This window comes from Lissotriton vulgaris, chromosome 2_1 (assembly GCF_964263255.1).
Source record: "Lissotriton vulgaris chromosome 2_1, aLisVul1.2, whole genome shotgun sequence".
In the NCBI taxonomy this organism is placed as follows: domain Eukaryota; kingdom Metazoa; phylum Chordata; class Amphibia; order Caudata; family Salamandridae; genus Lissotriton; species Lissotriton vulgaris.
This window is the reverse complement of record NC_141687.1, coordinates 461441062-461461998: the sequence shown is the minus strand read 5'-3', so window position 1 is coordinate 461461998 and position 20937 is coordinate 461441062. Positions and strand designations below refer to the sequence as shown.

The 20937-nt window shown below is 51.0% G+C and overlaps 1 protein-coding gene across 1 annotated transcript in view; it reads right to left on the bottom strand.

The window, feature by feature from the left end:
• Positions 1-20937, bottom strand: part of ANKAR (ankyrin and armadillo repeat containing) — a 1392657-nt gene that overhangs the window by 504712 nt on the left and 867008 nt on the right. The window contains exon 16 of the mRNA XM_086955361.1: positions 12958-13202. Within this exon, the coding sequence (XP_086811487.1) occupies positions 12958-13202 (245 nt within the window). The remainder of the gene's footprint in view (positions 1-12957; positions 13203-20937) is intronic.

The window sequence follows — 20937 nt, the reverse complement described above, 5'->3', positions numbered from 1 at the left end:
AGTATGGTATTATATTATTTTCTTCAACCCATTTTTCAAGCAACCGAAGAAGACATCGAGCGTATGCCTTTGCCTCCAGGTCTAATAGGGCAATAAGGCGATAGTTAGCCGGTGACGCAGGGTGACCTTTCTTGAATATGGGGCATAGAGTCTAACCTAACCAAGAATCTGGAAGCTGGCCTGTCGCAAAAGCGTTGTTAAATAGGGGAGTCAGAAGGTCCGCCCACTCTTCCGGGGCGCATTTAAATAACCCGGCTGGGAGACCGATGGGCCCTGGAGCTCCGTCTTTTTTCAAGGCTCGCAGATGCTTGGTGACGATGCTTGGTGACCTCAGCTGCAGTGGTCAGTTCTAAAGTTTCTGTTTGAATGGAAGCGGCACGATCTCTTAGTTCTATCACTGCGGGGTCGCCAGGGTCACTGCGATAAAGACACATGCAGGGCCCAGGCTTCTTCACAGACTGCATTTCCTCTCGTCTTGTTGGTGGAGCGGAGTTTGTTCATATAATCCCAAAACTGGGACTGAATTTTGCTCTTGAGAAGGTCGAAAATTTTTACCCACTCTGACTGTTCTTTGAGTCACTTGGTCTCCCATGGGGATTTCTTGTAGGTCGTCCGCAGCAGTGCCACCTTTTTGGCGGTGTGCACGGTTCCAATCAGTTTGTGCTGGCGGACGGCCTTCCTAAGGGTCTTTCTTTGAGAGGCTAACAATGGGTCATGGGTTTGCTTTGGATGTGGCCCGAATGTTCTATGATGGACCACGGGCCCGGCCAGGAGATCCTGTAGCTTAGCAATGGAGTTATCCCATCGGTGGTGTGATTCTGTCGGGGCACTATGTCTGAAGTTACGCGTTTCGCCCTTGAGCCAGGTTCCCACCTTGGCAGATCCCCGTGAGTCCCATTTGATTCTTCTAACCATAGTGTGCAATTCGGCTCGCGTTGAATGCCCCACATCTGTCGTTTCGAGGGTGACTTGCACTTGCAGGTCCAGTGTGGCCACTATGGGGTTATGGTCACTCTCCAAACGATATGGAATTTCCATCCTGGCCAGACGATTACCCAGAAGCGGGGAAAGAAAGATGTAGTCAATGGTTGAGATTCTCCTGAATGTTGGCAAGAAATGGGCGTTCAGGTGCAGTTCCAGCGAGATTTGCTGAGCCGAGCGGAAGTTATGGGTTGTTAGAAAAGTGATCATCGCTTCTTGCTCTTTATTTTTCCTTGCTAAGAGACCGTTGGATGCGAGGTCTTTGAAGTTGAAATCTCAGAGTAGTAGTACCTCCGTGGATGCAAATTCTGCTAGAAGGTCTTCCAGTTGTTTTATCATCAGATCCGTTGTAGTTGATTTTGCGGTTTTTGCAGTATTATGATAAATGTTAATTAGGAGGATAGAGCGTGCCCTGCCTGAAAAAGACAGACCGGTAATCAGAACCGTCTGCCCTGCCGTCAGGTTCCGAGTGACAGGGGTAGCCGTTAACTTACACCTGTGACTGATGAAAATGGAGAGGCCCCCTGAGGGTCTTCCGTAAGAATTGACCTTAGCGGCCGGTTGAAAAAGTTCATGATAACCAAGCAAAGGCGATGGGGATAGAGACCAGGTCTCCTGAAAACAAATTATGTCGCTTTGTTCAGGAATTCAACGGCTGATTTTGAAGCAAGGGTTGACTTTAGCCCGCTCGTGTTCCAAGATGTGATAGTTAGTTTGGAATCGGACCAGTTGGTGTTCTTGTTTGGAGGATCGCTGTTGTTGGGCAAAGTTAATTGACGACTCTGGGACTAAGTCTCCGTAGCGCATGTCGTTGACATGGGGGACAGGGCAGTTAAATTTGCAGCTTATCATACGTTGATTTTCAAAGCATGCAATGTTTAGGAGATTGTCAGCTTTCAACGCTTCTGGAAGCCAGGCATGGGTTGCGCCCCGGGACCCCTTCTGTACGCTGGTGAGCTGTTTCGCAGGGGCCTGTGGGCGAAGGACGTGGGGGTATTTTTGTTAGGTGGGAACCCACATTTCAATGCCCCAGTTTTCAAATTGGTTGGCTTCCTTAAAAATTGCATTCCTAATGGATTCCTGGGACCACGTTGTAATGGTGGCATCTGAGCCCCCTCTCCCTGGTATTTTGGAGAACTTGACTGATGTAAGGTCTGAGGAGGTGATCCCGGCCAGTGCTGGAATGCAGTTGAATAGACAGAGGAGATTGCATCTGTTAAGAGAATCATATGGGCCCTTATGCTCGTAGTGTGGATAAAATACAAGTTCTGCTCTCTTTTCCGGGCTCTGGTGATCCTGGCTCCTGGCTGTTCCAGGTAAAGGAGCTGTCGCCATCAGGAGTTGGAAGCGTGCTTCAGGTGGGTAAATAGATCCCCCCAATTGACTTGTCATTCCCGAAACTTGTGGCACTTGACGCAAGGAGTAGCTCTGCGGCTGTGGATGGAAGTCCCAACAGGCTTTAGTTAGGTCTTCTAATTGATGGGGCGCACTGCGGTCTGTGGCAGTGCCAATTATTGGGCTGTGAAGATCTGTGTTCTTGATTTCTGCCATTCCCTGGGGTTGAGGTGGACTATTCCGGTCTTCCGTTATTGCTTCAGTGATCTGTACAGGGTTATTCTGATTCCCAGCACTGTGGTCTTTGGTACTTATTCCTGTAGATTTGTTTGGCAGTAATACGTTTACTGTGGTTGAGGTGGGTGCTTCTGGGGCTCTTGTGATCCCGGAACTGCCCAGGGTTGGTGACCCGGGCTGTTCCCTGATGACAATTGAGCCAGCGGGGGGGGCTTACTTTTCTCGATGTTTTTTATTTTTGGTTTTACAGGAGGGTTGAAAATGGGGAAGTAGGGGAGACACCTTGGTTTATTAAGTGGTAGACTTAGTGCCACTAACCCTTCGAGCCCCGATCTTCTTTTCAATAAGCGTTGTTTTTTAGATTGTTTTTTAAAGTTTTTTCCTTTCCCGCCTAGACAGTGAGGTTTTCGTTTGAGGCTTAAAAACGCTGTGAGTCAGGCCCGTATGGGTGCTGTCGGAGCGATTGGATCGCATGGTTGATACTTGCGTCGATGTGGTTTCGGTGAGTTCCAAGCCCGCTTGGAGCGGGCCGGGGCTGGTCCCTAATGAAAGGCTGGCCGAACTTTTAATAGCTTTGTCGGCACGAGGGGGTGTCTTTTTTCTCACAGGGCATGGGCCGGCTAGTGAGGCGGAGCGTAAAGGGTCTTCAAGGATAGATGGAATTTGAAACTCTTGTATGGGCATAGGCTGAGATGTTCCTTGTCTGCAGCTGTGGCACTCAACGCTGTTCAGGATTGCGCCCATGATTTCGAGGAGGGACGAGAGTTTGTTTATTATTGGGCTACAGGGACAAGAATTCCGATTGCCCATTGTCCCTGCCAGGCCTTCGAGGGTGCACATCCTGGAGCCCAGATCCGACAGTGTTGATGCCAGAGTTTGCATTAGATCGATCTGCAGCTCCATTTTCTGCGACTGCCATAGTGTGGCCTTGACAATTGCGTCTTGTTTGGCATGTAGGGATGTCAGTGAGACCGAAATAGAGTTTATGGGGTCCGACAGAGTGAACACGGATTATTCCTGGTCCTCTGGAGGGTTTCTGAAGAAGTTTGAGGAAGGACTTAAGCCTGGTGAGTGGGCGAGTGATTCCTCAATTCGGCTTTCTAGGGAGGCCAGGAATCGGTTGGATAGTTTGTGAGATAATGAGAGGCCTCCATTTTTTGGGCTCTTGTTTGAAGGTAGGAGGACGTTCCGGCTAGTTGAAGGGGCCCCTGAGCATGCACTTGGACTGGGTTGTAATCGAGCCTTTGATGTTAAGTCTGCGATAGAACAGTTGTCAGTGTATTCAGATGGTGAAAACAGAACGCTGCCATGGACTTGGGCTTGGACTTCTAGCTTAGTCTGGTTGTGTAAAGTCGTGATGTTTGTGGAGTCTGAGCTGAGGGCTGATAAGGATGGATTTCCTGAAGCTGCAGAGAAGGCGCTCAGTGAGAGAAGAGAGCTGTCATGAGTCGTGACGGCAACCTCCTGGGATAGGATGAGCAGCTGGTGTGACTTGTAAAATGACTCATGGCGTGTCTCATGTGTGATGGAAGATTCGGGTGAGGGTAGAGAGGGTTTCTCCGGGGTTGAGTTTTTAACGTAGGCAAGTCCGGGGGAGCGGTGGTTATCAGTCTGGGCGTCAGCTTTTAAGTCTGTATCCTGCTGAGATGATTGGGTAGAGGAGAAGCCCTTTTGGACAGGGGTTTTAATAAAAAACTCGCTAATCCGAGGTTGCGATTGCACTTGCGAAGATAGGCCGCCTGTGTTTGACATCTCGTCTTTGGGTGGTGGCGACTCCTGCTGGGCCCCTCCGGGGGAGGCGGAGCGGAGGGTAGTACCCTTCCTCTGTGGGAGTCTTCTGAGTTGCTTCGGGTTTTCCATGATGGACCCCCAAGGTGTTAATCGCCAGTTTAACAGGGGGGGGGGGGCTGCACTCCTCCTAACCTGTCAGGAGTGGTAAGTGCACGGAGATTTAGGAAGAGAGCCAGAGAACAGGGACCAGGGCAGGGCTTCTCACCTGTTAACTGGTGGCACCCCTCGACCCCCACGGGCTTGGCGACTTGGTAGCGGCTTGGTGGCGGCTTGGTGACGGTGTGGCGACTCCCCTTCACGCCGGGTCTTGCCCTTCCGGATCGACCTGCGGGTTTGTCCAGTGGGCGTTAGGCTTGGAGATTTGCTGTGTTCCCTTTGGGCTACTGGAGGGTGGGAAACGGGTAGCAGTGTGAGTGAATGAGTGCCGGGGAGGGGTTGGGCGGCAGCGTGATGGCGGGTGGTGGAAGGTGGTAGAAGGGTGGACTGGTGAGTGGCTTACCTCACCTCAGTTCACCTCACCTCACCTCAGCCCACCTCAGCTGCCGAAGCCCGCATGCACCGAGCACCTGCGCGGCTCACAGCGGCTCTCTGCTCTCTGTTCTCAATGTGCGGGGAATACCACACCTCCTCCGCCTTGTGCCTGCCTTGCGCCTTCAATGCTCCTTCAAGTGCTCCACACCTCAAAGTTCTTTATGATCTTTTGTAGTCTTTTATGATCTTTGTGATCCCGTGTTCCGGTGGGCAGATCTGCGCTGTACTTTACTCTGCAGACGAGGCCACAACCAAGCGGGGCCGGGGCCGGGACCTGGGGCAGGGCTGTGCTGTGGGAGGAATAGTCCGCTTCTGCCTTCTGCCCGCCCTTTCTCTCGGCGTTCGAATTGGGAGCACACAAAGTCAGCAGATCCCAAGCCTCAATATGTATGTAACAGCACTCACCCTCAGTCAAAATGTCGCCAAAAATTCTACAGGGTGACTCACTGTGACTCCTGCCGCAACCGGGCCATTCTCGAATTTTATTCGTGGCACCAAATGCTTTTTGTTTGGAGTGGCTGCAAACCGTGCCGCTCAGACCTGGTGCCGCTGCTGTACGGACCTCGATGCCCTTCCTTTTCTTCCCTTCCCTTCCCTTCCCTGCCCTGCCCTGCCCTGTCCTGCTCCACGGGTAGCAGGGGAGCAGGAGAGCAGGAGAGCAGGGGACGGGGGAAGGCACCAGCCAAGAGGACGCTTCACCTTAGCTGCAGAGGGGGAGAAGCGAGGTGATTGAAGCTGGTCAAGAGCCTCCCAGTACGTCCTCTCGCTCGCTCGCGTCAGTCCACAGCACAACACTCCGGGATCTACTGCTTCTGCGGAATACATACTAGACATTCACCCAAGGAGGTAGCACTTAGTAATTACTAGTAGAAAGTGTTCAACCTGGGTAGATATTTTGTGCAAAACGTTGGACTCCTGTTGGATAACAGGGCTGGTGCAGTTCCTTTGTGGCTGAGCCACTCACATAGCTACTGACATGCCCACACAGATACTTAAACACCCACTCACACAGTCAGGCACTGATGCACATACTCACAGACCCTTTCAGACATTCAAACACCCACTCACAGATGCACTTATTCATGTACCCAGTCAAAGACCCATACACCCACTCACAGACCCATTCAGACAATCATGTTATGTTATGTTATAAAATATTTTGTAGCGCGCTCTGCTACTGCAAAGTATCCTGGCGCGATATGTGAGTGAGATTGACCAGAGACATCAGTCAAGGGGGGAGATTAGATGCTGAGATTAAATAAGTGGGTTTTAACCCTTTTTTGAACTCCGCCAGTGTGGGTGATGCTCTCAAAGAAAGCGGCAGAGAATTCCATGATCGAGCTGTTTGAACAGAAATGGATTGACCGCCCAATCTTGCGTATCTGACTTTGGGCATTGTCATCAAATGCAGATTAGCCGATCAGAGAGCGCGGCGAGGGGTGTACAAAATGAACCTTTTATGCAGATATTGTGGACCAAGTTGGTGCAAGGCGCGATAGGCCAGGACCAGCGATTTGAACGAAATGCGATGGGCCACTGGGAGCCAATGAAGGTCTCGGAGATGGGCACGCACACTGGTTCTTCTCGGGAGATGGAACAGGAGTCGCACAGCCGCGTTCTGAATAATCTGCAACCGTTTTATGAGGTATGCGGGGAAACCACTAAACAGTGCATTGGCATAGTCAAGCCTTGCCAAAATCAGGGCCCACAGAACAGTCTTTTTCGCCTCCCTAGGGAGAAGCGGAAAGAACCTCTTGAGTGACTTGAGGGTGGCGAAACAGGTCCCTGTAAGTTTTTTTAGGTGGACTTCAAACTTGAGGTCCTGTCCGAACCATACCCCCAGGTTTTTTGCCGGGCCTCCGAAAGAACTGGGACACGGAAGATCAGTCGGCCAGATGAGATCTCTGAAATTGGCCAGGAAGTTACTGTAAAATAAAATCTCAGATTTGTCCTCGTTACATTTGAGCTGAGCTAAGGCAAGCCAGCGAAAGACATGGGGCAGACAAGTACGGACCACTAAGGCATCCAGACAGTCCTTTGGCCAGGTGAACAACAGCTGCGTGTCGTCAGCATACGCCATTATTTTTGCTCCCCACTGCTCAGCCAGATGGATTAACGGGGTCATATAAACGTTAAACAGCAAAGGACTCAATGTAGAGCCCTGCAGCACCCCAGTGGTGAGCTTCTTGGGTAGTGAGGCGTGTGTTGGCATCCATACCTGCTGCATCTGATCAGACAAGAACGACGAGATCCAGGCAAGGACCGCACCTGACAGGCTTACCTTTGCCAGCCTCAACAGCAGCTGAGTATGGGGCACCGTATTGAAGGCGGCAGAGAGGTCCAACAGAACCAGGACCGCCCTGCCGCCCCCATCCAGACACTCCCTGATGGCCTCTGATACCTCAACCAGTGCCGTCTCGGTGCTAAAGGCAGCCCTGAACCCCGATTGTGCCGGGTGCAGTTCCTGGGAGGATTCAATGAAGTTGTTCAGTTGCCTGAATACGACCTTTTCGCATACTTTCGCAAGGGCCGGGAGCAGCGAGATCGGACGATAGCTGGAAGTGGCCAGAGGATCCAAGCCAGGCTTCTTTAGCAGGGGGAGAAGTTTCACCTGTTTCCAGCAAAGGGGCACAGAGACAGAGGCCAGAGACAGATTCACAATCTGGGTAACCTCCTGATAGACTAGACTCGCCACTCCCCCTAAGACCCTTGCAGGACACGGGTCAGTGGGAGATCCAGACTTTAGATTTTCGAGGACAGCCAACACATCCGCTTGCTGAGCTGGCTCAAAGTTAGAGAATTGAATAGCAGGTGGAGTCGGCCCAGGACCAGTGGCGGCCAGTAGGGGCTGTAGGAGACCGCAGGAGTTTTGAAGCTCCTCCTGAATTTTGGCAATCTTATTGTCAAAAAAACAGGACAGTTCCTCACACCAAAGATCAGACGCCGGGAGAGCTGGTAGAGCAGCACAAGGGGAGAGGAAGCTCTGGACGATGGCAAAGATTGAACTCATTCAGACATGTACACCCACTCACAGACCCACTCAGACACTCATGCACCCAAACACAGATCCATACAGCCCCTCACACATCCACTCAGAGACTTACACACCCACTCACAGACCCACTCAGAGAATAACACTCCCACTCACACACCCTTGCATTCACTCACACCCTCATGGAGGCACATGCAAACCCACTGAGACACTCTCACAACTACTCATTGACTCACTGAGACACTCACTCAGACACTCACACACCCAAACAGACACAGAGTGAGACACTTATGCAGCCTCACCCATACCCACACAGGCACTCAAACACCCATTGAGACACTCAAACACTCACCCATACACTTATTGAGACACTCATGCATTCACTCACACACTCACTCTCAAAGGTTATAGTTCAGAAATAAAATGATAAAAACCCTAGATGTTCATTTAAAAAACACAAAGGTTACAGGGATGTAGTAGTTAGGAAACAACATTAAAAAAGCTTAGACATTCACTGAAAAAAACAATCATTACAGGGACGTAATAGTTAGGCTCAAATTTTATTCGTACAAAACCAGTGAAATTCAGCAGTTCTAGTTAGCAAAGCTAACTATAATTTATGTCCCTACTATGCACTGCTTATGATCTCACATATTACATCACTCATAACCTGGTCAGCGACATCACTGATGAGATCTCAAATGTCCACATCTTTTACTAAACATTCTACCAAATGACTGACTGCCCCATGTACTAAGCCCGAGTTGCAAAACGAGTTGGGTACACAGCAAATAAATAGGGTGAGCTGAGTCAGAGCCGATTATAGAGGGAACAACATTATAGTCTATTAAATCACACGTAGGAGGTTCTTGTTCAGCGTACATCCTGAAATCGTCTTTAAAAGTGCTCTTACATGTGATAATAAAGAAAATAGAGGCTCTGTGACATAAAATGTTTGCTTAGGATCACACAATTTAGACAAGCAGGGAAGCCGGTTTTGAGACCAGATTATCTGGTTTCACATTTTGGCACTCAGCTACCAGATTTATCTCTCTCTCTACAGTTTTAACTCAAAGGATTTGAGCTTGCTGTTGGCAATGTTTATTTTAATATCAGGGAAATCAACAGAAAAACAGGCCCAGAAGACCATAAGACAGGCCCCTTAACAACCCAAAACAAGCATTTGCAATGCAATAGGTCTTGTATTTACGAGAGTTTGAGCTATTGTGCAGCTCGGTGATGGCTGCTCCTCGAAGCTGCTCCGCCGGTCGGGAGTAAATCTGCCAACAACCACTCGTATGGGGGATCAATCTGCTTAAAAGACGTGACTCCTTGCATCAGAATGTCTGTGCGGATTCTGGGGAACTTTTAATTACATACATCAGTGCTTGGCGGCGAGTAAACTGCTTGAGAGGAGCGGCGGCGGGGAGCCGGATCGGCGCTCCCAAGATGGTGACTGGGAGAGCTCAGTAGCGGCGGAATTCTATACAGTATGGCACGCTATCAACTGAGGGATTAATCTTTTAAACAGGCACAGCCCCTTTCATCGGAAGGCCTGCGCTGTAGCTGGGGGACAATTTACCAACTGAGCGCTTGGCAGCCTGAAAACTGATTGTGTGAAACAACAGCATTGAGTCTGATCGGGGCGCCTAAGAGGGCGACTGTGAGACCTGTACAGTGGCGGAATAAGTAAACTATTGCACACTGCGAACTGGCTGGCTGGTCAAAATATTGAGCTGTAATCAAGATAGTGTCATCTGCTGCTATCGAGGACTGGGACACTTCTACCCTGAAGAAGTGCCCCATCTGTATGAGAACAGTAATAGCCGCAAAGGTCATAAAATGGCGGACATGGGCGGTGAATGGTCCAACGGTGTTCCGCGAAAGTAAGCTGTGTGGGCGATTTAACTAAGCTGCAATAGGGATTATCCTTCAAGCAGGCAAGTACGTGCAAATTCCGGAGTAGTGCCCTGTGTCAGTAGAGGCGGAACCTACACAGCACAACATAGGATATACTGTGAGTTTGTCTGTTCCACCACGCATTGCCCTTAAATCGGTATTCCGACGCTGTAGCTGGGGCGCTTTCATATGGACAATTAAGCGCTAGTCGGAGAGAAAACGAACTGCGTGGAGCGGAGACGTGGAGGCTGAATGGTGCTACCAAGATGGCGACAGCTAGTAATCAGCAGCGGCGGAACCTGGAAAGAATGAAGCGGGTTAAACTGTGAGTTTGACCGCTACACCACGAATAGCTCTTCACTTCTGAATGTTGGTGCTGTAGCTAGGGCACTGTCCTATTCAAAACTGAGCGCTTGGAGGAGAGTATGCAGATTGTGTGGAGCGGTGATGAGGAGGCTGAACGGAGCTCCTAACATGGTGGCTGTGAGCGCGGGGCAACGGCGTTGCCAGTAAAATACTGCAACCACGGACTTGCTGGACGATCGGAAGCTTGCGCTGTCAGCGAAATAAAGTGACCGCTGCTGCCACTGAGGAAAGGGACTCTACTACTCTACCATCAGTCGGCGAATTATGGAGTTTCATAATTGGTCAGTAAAATACTCCGAACCGACGCTGCATATCATCGACCCTGGCTGGTGGGGAATGCTTCCTCTTATGAAGCCGCTAAGTAACCCATAAAGGGAACAACGCTTCACTGGAGGAATCACCGGAGCAGACCCCAGAGTGTCATGATGCAACTCGGGACCCTCCAGTGAAGTTCTACAGACAGGGACCATCCACTGGGGGTTGCCCGGATCGTGGGGGTGCTCCCCAGAAATTGAGGTAGTTGTCACGCCTGATCCACGCCCAGGCCCAATACACAGTACGCCCTCGCAAATACCAAAATGGGGAAACAGTGGTCTTACAATTCTTCGCTGCTACTGTCTCTAGGTAGAGAACGTGCCTGGGACCAGAGCACCTGTTGGGACCCTGGGCAGAGTGAAATGACCAAAGAGGCAGCAATGGAGCTAAGGTTAACAAGGGGTGGTATTGCCCACTACCTAATCAACACACAATGACAATCTCTGAGCATACTCCTGATTCCCATCCTGACAGCGGAGTCCGAGCACTATGTCTGCCGCCTGGTGGAGCTGCTCTGTTCAACTAATGAGGAGATCGGCCGTGGCTCATCCCCTGACCGTCACCTACCCAGCCGGACTTTGGGCACAGTTTTTCTCCCTATCTCCCTGTCCTTCCCACCCCCTCCATCGTATTTCTGTGACTCTGCTTTTTCCTTGTCTCCTACCAATCTGGGCTCACAGCTTACTGGACTTTGGGCGCAGCTTTGACTCGCCTACCGGTTTATGGCCCCATCGCCCTCCCCCTCCTCCTGCCTTGCTGTGTCTCTAATCCTCTGCCACTCTCTGTCTACTTCCCCTGCTCCTACCCCTGCACTCCCCGGAATATCTCCCCTTGCCTGCTTTCACCACCTAGCCCCCTGTCCTTTTGTACCCTTTGACTAAGCACTCCTTCTCCCCTTTTTTGGGAAAGATCCAAGTTACATACGCTGGAGTCTCAGCATACCCGCTGAGAGAGTCCACAGCGCCAAGGAAGCCACTCAAAATTGAGGTATGGTATGGCACCCATTGCCAAAGCACTCCCTCCCCTTTTTGTGGGAGGATCCAGTAAATAGGCCTTGGAGTCTCAGAGACCCCTCTGAGAGAGTCCACTGCGCTTAGGGAGCCTCTCGCAACAGAGATGGGGAAATAATACCACTCCCCCAGGGATCACAGCTTCTGGACTTTGGGCGCAGCTCTGACTCGTCCACCGATTTGTGTCCCTGTCACCCTCCCCCTCCTCTTGCCATGCCGTGTCTCTAACCCTCCCCTCCTCTTTCTCTCCTCCACTCTGTCTACTTCCTCTGCTCTTACCCCCCTCCCACTCCTTGGAATTTCTCCCCTTGCCAGCTTTTTCCCCTACCTATATGTTCGTTTTTGTTTGTCTCAACCTTACCTGTAACTACAACTGCCATGCTCTAATAACTGTGTAACCTTTGTAAAGCTGTAACCTGCAATTTATTATCTGATACCCATGTAAAGCGCTCTGATACCTCTGGGTCTAGCCAGCGCTATATAAAACCTTTTAAATAAATAAAATAAAATAAAAAGTAAATGGCCTTGCCAATAGCCTAAACTCTCGCAAATGCGAAACCTATTGCATTGCAAATGCTATTTTTGGAAAAGCACCCCATGCTGTGCTTTCATGTTAATGGTGGCCACACCCCTTTCTTTAAGTCCAGCTCATCTAAAGAAAGGGTGCGCAGCTGCCATTAAAGTAAAAGCGTGGTATGGGGCGCTTCTACAAAAAAAAAGCATCTGTTTGTCAATTGACAAACAAATGTTTTTTCGTAAACGTGACCTATGCCGCAGTTTCACTTTAATAGCAGCTGCGCACCTTTCTTTAGACAATCTGTGTCTAAAGAAAAGGGTGTTGTGTTGTCGCCATTAAAGTGAAAGTGCCATAGGGGGAGCTTGTAAACCAAAAACTGAACAAATAGTAAGAAAAGAGAAACATGCGGCCGCGTTCGGGCTGCAAACAACAAACTAAAGGCACGCCCACCACAGAATCAGCGTGGCGTTTCGTGCTAGAAAAAAAAGAAAGCATTTGGGAAAAGCGTGTCACAAGAGGAAACCATTTAACCAAATAGGGCTTGGAGGTTGTAATTAAAGTCTACTGAGTAACGACACATGTAACTGGTTGTCCTAATGGGAGGTTACAAAATGAGACAAGGCAGTACTAAGTAGGGACTACTAAGCCTATTAACCAATGAAAAGCAACAGTTTACAAAGGACAAGGACATAAGCCAAGAAAAATATGGGTGTAGAGTGGGCGGGGCTTCAAGTCTGTACCTGAATACAGCATGCCTCGCAAAGTAGCACGTGCCCTGCCCAGGCTGGAACTAAAAAGTGCCCAAACGCAGACCTGTCAGACCAGCAGTGTCTGGTTGCCCTGTAGGGCAGTACAGTCCTGTATTTTTTTTGGGGGGGGGATGTAGGTCACGCTTCAAACACCCCCTGAAGCAATGCCCGTGATTGCAATGGTAGCTGAATACTAAAGCTGAAATTTTAGAAGGTAATGTAAATTGAGCTTACCATTTCTCTAATAGTATTCTGGTTATTGTCCACCTGTGCAGCATCAGCAAGAATAACAGCACTACGAGACTGCTGCTCTGGCTCAGGGGAGTTCAGCAGGTGAATCAGCAGTGGGATGCCACCTGCATTCACCAGAGCTCTTGCAACAGGCGCTTGTTTGGAGATGTTACTTAGCAGTCCTAAGGCCACTGACTCCAGCGTCACTTGCTTACTTCGGAGCATTTCCACTAGCCGAGGGATCATCCCTGAGTACAGAAAGAATGAAGACACAAACAATTATTCATTTTAATACCTCAGACCAGTAACTTCTCTAGACATGTTGTCACAGGGACCACAGAAAAGGCAATTGTAAAACTGGCATGGCTACCAGGATTGGGTAAATATGATAATTTTTATTCCATGCAATCACATTTTAAAAACCTAACAGCAAATTTGAGTTTCTAGTCACCCTAGGTTATTTAGGGAGTGTATCATAACTGGGCTTCATTGTATCCCAGCCTTATTTATTTGATTGTGTTCCTATAAAGCACACCTTAGAGCGCCAGTATTGTCTTTGGTAACATCCAGACACGCAATAAGCGCAAAGATATATGAAAGACCACACATTTCTGCTGTGCGCCTGTTCAGTTTTCATATTTTTATTTTATTAATTTGTTGTTCACGTCATGTCATTGATAGACCACATTTAGACCCCTACCAACACCTCTCAAGTGAAATCCCTTTATAACGTGTTGAGTGTTAAGAGAATTTGTTTTTCTTTGGATGTTGACGGGCCTATGGGAATATAAACAACAATTACTCTGGTTAACACTGTACAGACTGCAACGGTCACGCATTCTTGCTACTACAAGCAACAGGCACACAACAAGATTAAGGGGTCCCCCAATGGTAAGAAACATCAGTGTCTCTGGGTAAACCCAATGATATCAGCAACAAACAACAAAGTGAAAAAAGTCTTGTTTGAATTAATCTCAGCCAATGGTGACCATTGTTTGCCCACTATGAAATTCTGGAAAGACTCCAGCCATGTGCAAATCATTCTTGGTGCTGTCTAAGATTTTTGGAATTGAAGGTTGGGAAGGATTGTTCCTTCCTTGTGTAAATGTGTTATAGAAATAAAAGAGGGGGGTCAAAACATCCTAACTAGATGACTGTCTGTCACCTTTCCCCTGATACGCGCAGACACCGGAACACCTATGTGCTATCAAAAGTGAGAGAAAAGCAAACAAAAGGAGACTTTTCAGATACTCACCCCTAGTCACAGATCTGGGTTGTATCCATCATCATTCAGACCCAGCTATATGCAAATCAGTCTTGACCCTGTGCTTCATGGGAACTGTCCAGCCCGAACTGCCAAGCTAGGTCTTCCCTGAACCGCAAACAAGCATCCTGGGACCGGTTTCTGGGTAACATACTTCATCAGCCAGGCTAGCTTGAATCCAGGGGTAACGTGAGCAAGGGACCCACATCTGGGCATAGCCTGCCAACTTAGGACGAACAAATCAAACACAAGGAGATGATGGACAGAGCGCTGAAACTTTTCAGACACTCACCCCCAGTCACAGATCTGGGTTGAATCCATCATCATTCTTTTGCTCACTTCACCACCTCAGTTCAGACCCCGCTACCCCAGTACAGAGATCTGGGCCTAAATCCATTGTTTGCTTTGTTCACCTTAAGTTGGCAGGGTATGCCCAGACGTGGGTCCCTTGCTCACTTTGCCACTGAATCCAAACTAGCCTGGCTGAGGAAGGGTGTTACCCAGAAACCGGCCCTAGGATGCTTGTTTCTAAACCAGGGAGGACCTTGCCTGGCAGTTCGGTCTGGACTGTTCCCATTGGGCACAGGGTCAAGACTGATTTGCATATGGGGGTGTGTGGCCAACAGCATGGCCAGTTAAGACGTGCTCCGCAGTAGCTCCTGATGAGCTGCTCCGAATCCCACTACCAAAACCTGTCCTGAAGCCCCGTGTCGACGAAGAAGGGACCGTAGAAGACCCGACGCGCCCTGGGGGCAGGAATCCGAAGCCAACGCCACCGAAAATGGAGTAATCTGGCGACGGAGTTGCCGCGAGCCAGGCTGCGAGTCCCAAGATGGCGGCCGGACCCTGAGAGCCGGAGGTAGGCCGAGTAACAAGACGAGCCCCATGCGAGAGTCCTAGGAGGCAGCCTGACCACAGCGGAACGAAGCGAGAGGCAGAAGAACAGACGGGAAAGGCATCGGAACCGGTAAAACCGCTCCCACATCAGCAGGGTGAATCCGAGGCCCAGAGACAAGTGGTGCGATCTGAGACCCGGCCCGAGAAGGAGCACAGAACACCCCGGGTCTTGGGGGCAGCGGGGGGAAGACGCACTACAGCGGAGCCCACTAGCGCAGACGGGGGCTCGTGGCGCCCGGCAGCGCCCGGCACGAGACTGAGGCCGACAACGGGAGTCACTCACGGGGCCGCAGAGACGTAAGGCCAGAGGCCGGGAGCCCCGGAACCAGGGCCCTCAGAAGAAAGCTGATAAGGTGACGGCCATCGGAGGGCTCCGCAACCCTCCCGAACGCAGCCACACAGACCCGTATACCTGGGGGCCAGGGGGGGGGGGGGACCCCAACATCGGTGTCAGACGCACGGGAGCCAAGATGCTGGACCCAGGAAGACAGCGTGGCTCCCGGCGACGGAAGTAGGTCCCAGAACAGAGGGGGCTGCCGCACTGAAAGATCAGGCTGGAGTCGCAGGCGCCGATCGGGGCCTGCCCCCCAGCACTAACCGACCCAGGGCAGAGAACCAACCAGAACAGGGCCCTGGAGACGGTCCATGTAAACCTGTCGCCACTAAGAGGCCAAGACAATGGTGAGGCCTGCAGTACGGGCCGGAGCCCAGCCCTGGGACGGAGCGAGGGACGCCCGGGGCCTTGGGGAGATTGATTGACCAACATTGCCCGGATCCAGGGGAGGCCCCAGCACTGAAGACGGGGAACCTGCACGCTGAAGAGTAGAAATAGTTACGTAAAACCTGCTGCCCACGGATTAGGCCCTGCATGCCACTAGCTCCTGGGAAGACCGGGAAGAGCTAGGGAAGACCCGTTGATGCCATCGGACGAGGTGCGGACGGTGGAAGAGGCCTGTGGGAAAGAAGAGACTCCGGGAACAGAGAAAGGAAGTGGCCGAGTGGCGCCTCTACGACAGGGGTAGAAGGAAGAGGAACCTTCCCCACCACCTGAAGTGGAGGCGGCGAAGGGTACGTGAGGGAGCCATCGGAGCGTGTGAGCCCACGGGGGTGTCCCAGATGGGGAAAAAGGACTTGGCCGCTAAAACCTCCACGCAGGGGACCATGGACAACTACGCCGCGACCCGGCCACCGGCAGAGGCTACACCTTCCGCCTCCTGCTCGCGCTCGGACACCGAGTTACTGATGGGGGCGATTCAAGCGTCCAGGACAGACATTCAAGAGTCCCGGGAAGCCCTGGAGGTCAAGATCGGTGAGGTGGGTTTGGAAGTGACACTACTGAGACAGGACTTCCGAAATCTAACAGAGAGGGTGACGACAGCGGAGACGCGGATAAGCGAGACGGAGGACTCACTCACTACCCTTCGGAAAGACATGGCGGAACTCCAGGCCTCACATCACCAACTACTATGGAAGGTGGACGATGCAGAAAATAGGGCAAGATGCAACAACCTACGCTTTGTGGGCTTCAGAGAAGGCATCGAAGGGACGGGCATGGCGACCTACCTGCATACCTGGTTGAGGAAAACCTTCCCGAAGGCACAGTTCTCAAATTGCTTTGTTATTGAACGGGCACACAAGGCACTGTTGGTAAAGCCACCGGAGGGTGCGAGGCCGAGACCGGTCATTGCACGCTTCCTCAATTTTGCGGACCAAGACCCGATACTGCGAGAGGCCAGAAATCTGGGGGAGATCCGACTAGAGAATATGAACATTATGATATTCCCAGACTATAGCCAGGAGGTACAAAAACAACGGCGCTCCTTTTATGCGGTAAAAGCAAAGCTGAGGGACTTGCACATCACATATATGTTGCTCTTTCCGGCGAAATTGAAGGTGATATACGAAGACAGAACGCACTTCTTCAACCATCCGGAAGATGCGTGGCAATGGCTGGAGGAACGTCCTACATTCAGTAGAACGGAGGCCGAAGGAATAGGGTGGTGGACGGGATGGCAGACAGTGGACTCCAACAGGGATTGCCAAAGACCCAGAGACCGAAGAAACCGAGGAGAAGGAGACAGATACAGACAACGCCATATCCAGGACGCAACTCGTCTGGACGACGGAGAAGGAACTCGGCTTCACCCGGAGAGGGAGATGTGACGGGATCTAGATTCAGCTGCCTAGAGAGGAATGCCCGCTCTGAAGGAGAAGATGACATTGGGGGTCGCTCCTCCGGAGGGGAAGAGGAGGAGATGCGCTCCATGCATCCTTCAGTTGCGGCAATCCGAGAAATTGAACAAGACGTGTCTGGACTGACAGAAGACCCGAGAACTGATACCCAAGATTCACATTCCTGAACGGTGGCAGACCAGGCAGTAGAGATTGCAGCTCATCGCTAAGGGGGCACGCAAGTTGATAGACCCCTTTACTTATTGTTTTGCTTTTTACTTTTATGCACTGTTCTCTTGACTTTCCAGGTTGATCAGGCGGGAATGTGTTACATACCTGATACACAGATAGCAATTGTAGGTTAAAGGAGGGGGTTCCACGGGAGGGCGACACACCCTCTCCGCCGACAGTCCTGTTTCTGTGGAAGTTGGGACTGAAGGGGGGGGGCGAGGGAGGAGTTCTGTGTGTTTCCAGTTTTAGGGAGTTAAGGGACTGAATGCGGAGGAGGGCGGGAGGTGGGGGAGGGCAGGGAGGGGGAGGGAACGGGACATGTCAGAAAGGTCACAAATGCCGGAAAACAGGACACTCCACTAGCAAGCAGCCAGACCACCACTCACAGCGGGTCGTGGCAGGATGCCCGGTAGACACATAGAGCAGAGACAAGACCTGGAGGGGCTCACGATACTAACATGGAATGTGAATGGGCTAGGCAGTAGGATCAACGAGGCCTGGTGAACGCGTACATCAAAAGGGTAGGCCCGGATATAGTGTTGCTACAAGAGACACAACTTATGGGTAGCAATTGCGGTTTCTTAGCGAGAGGGCAATACAGAGTCCTAGCACATGCGGGATTCACCAAAGGCTTGAGAGGAGTGGCAATACTGATAAGGAAGAACCAACCGTTCCGGGTAATATGGACCTGGGCAGACCCATAGGGGACATATGTTGGGGTAAGGGGCACCTGGAAGAGGAAAGAATACACGATAGTGCTGGCCTATGCACCACCTAAATTACAGGCAGCCACACTGAAAGGAATCACAGAGGTTCTACTTCATACATCTGATACTATAGAGGTATTGGGGGGGGATTTCAATGACGTAATGATCCTGACCCTTGATAGAACAGGAGACAGGGTCGGAGACCAGACCCGACCACCCTCTCCAACATGATCAACGCTATAGGACTGACAGATATCTGGAGGTGGCTCCAACCGGAAGAAAGGGCCTATTCCTTCTTCTCAAGTGCACATAAGGTTTACTCTAGACTAGATTATATCTTTCTAGCCCGACACGCTGTAGTGTGAGATGACTCTGCCGAGTACAAAGCTAGGGGAATATCGGACCACTCCCCGCTCGTGGTAAAAGTGGGGAGAAGGACCCAGCGACAGGGGTCCTGGAGGTTGTCAGCCTGGGACTTGCAGAACCCGAGCGTATTGAAGGGCCTTAGGGCTGATGTAAAAGTCTGCATAGCAGAAAGCGATGGCTCAGTATAATCCAAAGTGGTCTTGTGGGAAGCCTTTAAGCAGTCATGAGAGACAGGGCCCAGAATAGACTAGCGGAGGCAAACTGGGAGGTCCAGAGAGAGCTGGAGACACTGGAAAACCGAATATTAAAGCTGGAAAGGGAATATCAAGATAGTAAAGCAACAGGGATTCTCCGTCAACTAACGGACACTCAAAATCAGTATAGAGACCTAGTAACGGGGGAGGCCAAAACGCAGGCGATGGCGACGTTACACCGTCTGTATGACGTAGGAGACAAATCTGGCAAGCTACTGGCATGGCTGAGCAAAAGGGAGAAGGATGCCCGATGGATAGAGCAAGTGAGAGACACCGAAGGGGACCTGACGGGATCAGACGTCCAGATCGCAGAGGCGTTTGCTACGCATTATCAGACATTCTATGAGGCGAGAGATCTGGGCACCCAGGAGGATGCCCTGAAATATATGGAGCACCTTGACCTCCCAGTGCTGACCGACACAGACCTTAAAGACCTGGAGGCTCCCATCACGCTGAAAGAAGTTAAAAAGGCCCTGGCTAAACTACATGCAGGGAAAGCCCCTGGCCCGAATGGGTTCCCGGCAGAGTTCTTTAAAAAACACGGCGGACCTTCTGGCTCGCCATCTGCTGGGACTCTTTGAGGGGGCACGTCAGGAAGGGGAACTTCCTACAGACCTCCGCATGGCCACGATCATTCCGATTTTCAAGGAAGGTAAACCGCCGGTGAAATGCACCTCTTACCGTCCTATTTCCCTCCTGAATATTGAGGTGAAACTACTGGTGACGGTACTAGTGCTTAGATTGCAGAGGGTAATCCCGGACTTGGTCCATTTGGACCAAACGGGTTTTCTCCCAGGTAGGGCTACGAGATTCAACCTCTGGCGATCCCATAACTGGCTGCAGGAGGTGAGTAGGAGGTGAGACCCCCATTGGTTCCTCTCGCTTGATGCTGAGAAAGCGCTTGACGCGGTCCACTGGCCCTTCCAGGAGGGAGTCCTGGTGCGGCTGGCCTTTGGTCTCAATTTCCGGCAATAGGTACAACAACTCTATACAGACCCAAGAGCAAGAGTCAAGGTAAACGGGATTATGTCGGGGGACTTCCCAGTGCGACGGGGAACCAGGCAGGGGTGCCCTCTGTCCCCCTTGCTCTTCACGTTGACGATTGAGGTGCTGGCAGCGACAGTCCGGCAACACCCAGACATCAGAGGCTTCCAGATGGGGCCACTAGACGCCACTGAGGAAAAAATATCCCTCTATGCAGACAATGTCCTCCTTTATATAACACGCCCAGAAACGACGATACCGGCACCCTTCTCGGAGCTGGAATGATATGGAGCACACGTGGGATATAGGATTAACTGGAAAAAGTCGATCCTATATGACCCTAGGGGCCAAGAGCAGTGGACGAACCTTCCAGAAAAGTTACAGACGACAACGGAGGGCTTTACCTACCTTGGAGTGTTCATGACGCTCGATAAGACCACTTGTACGATAAAAATGTCGGACGGATATTACAAAATTTTGTAGAGGACGCGACTAGATGGCGGCTCCTACCCCTCACGCTCCTAGGTCGCGCTGCCATGTTCAAGATGATGACACTGCCCAAGCTCCTATATGCATTTCAAAACGAATATTACCCCCTCCCCCGAAGGGTGTTCCAGGAAATAAATTCGAAAGTCCGCACCTATCTCTGGCTCGGTAAGCAACCTAGAGTAGCACTGTCGACCTTACAGAGACACCAATATAGTGGGGGGATTTCACTTCCCAGCGTTGAAGCCTATTACTGGGCAAGAACACTTGGTAGCCATTCATGACGGGTTTCACACTCCGGCTATGTACCCCACGTACGCACTAGAGAGACACGCTATGGGTACCCGCTCCTACAACTATTACCTATACGGGGCAAAGGGAAAGGGAGATTGCTGCCTGATACTAGGCTCACATTGGTGCTATGGCATAGAGCAAACAGTATAATAGGCTGGGAAAAGAGGCCCACCAGACAGACACCCTTGTGGCACTGTACATGGCTACAAGACCTGAATAAACTGAAGGGGTTCAAGAGGTGGGATGACATAGGGATCTCGACGCTAGGAGACGTGATTGAGAAGGAGGAACTGAAGTCATTCCCAGCCCTAAGGGCAGAATTTGGCCT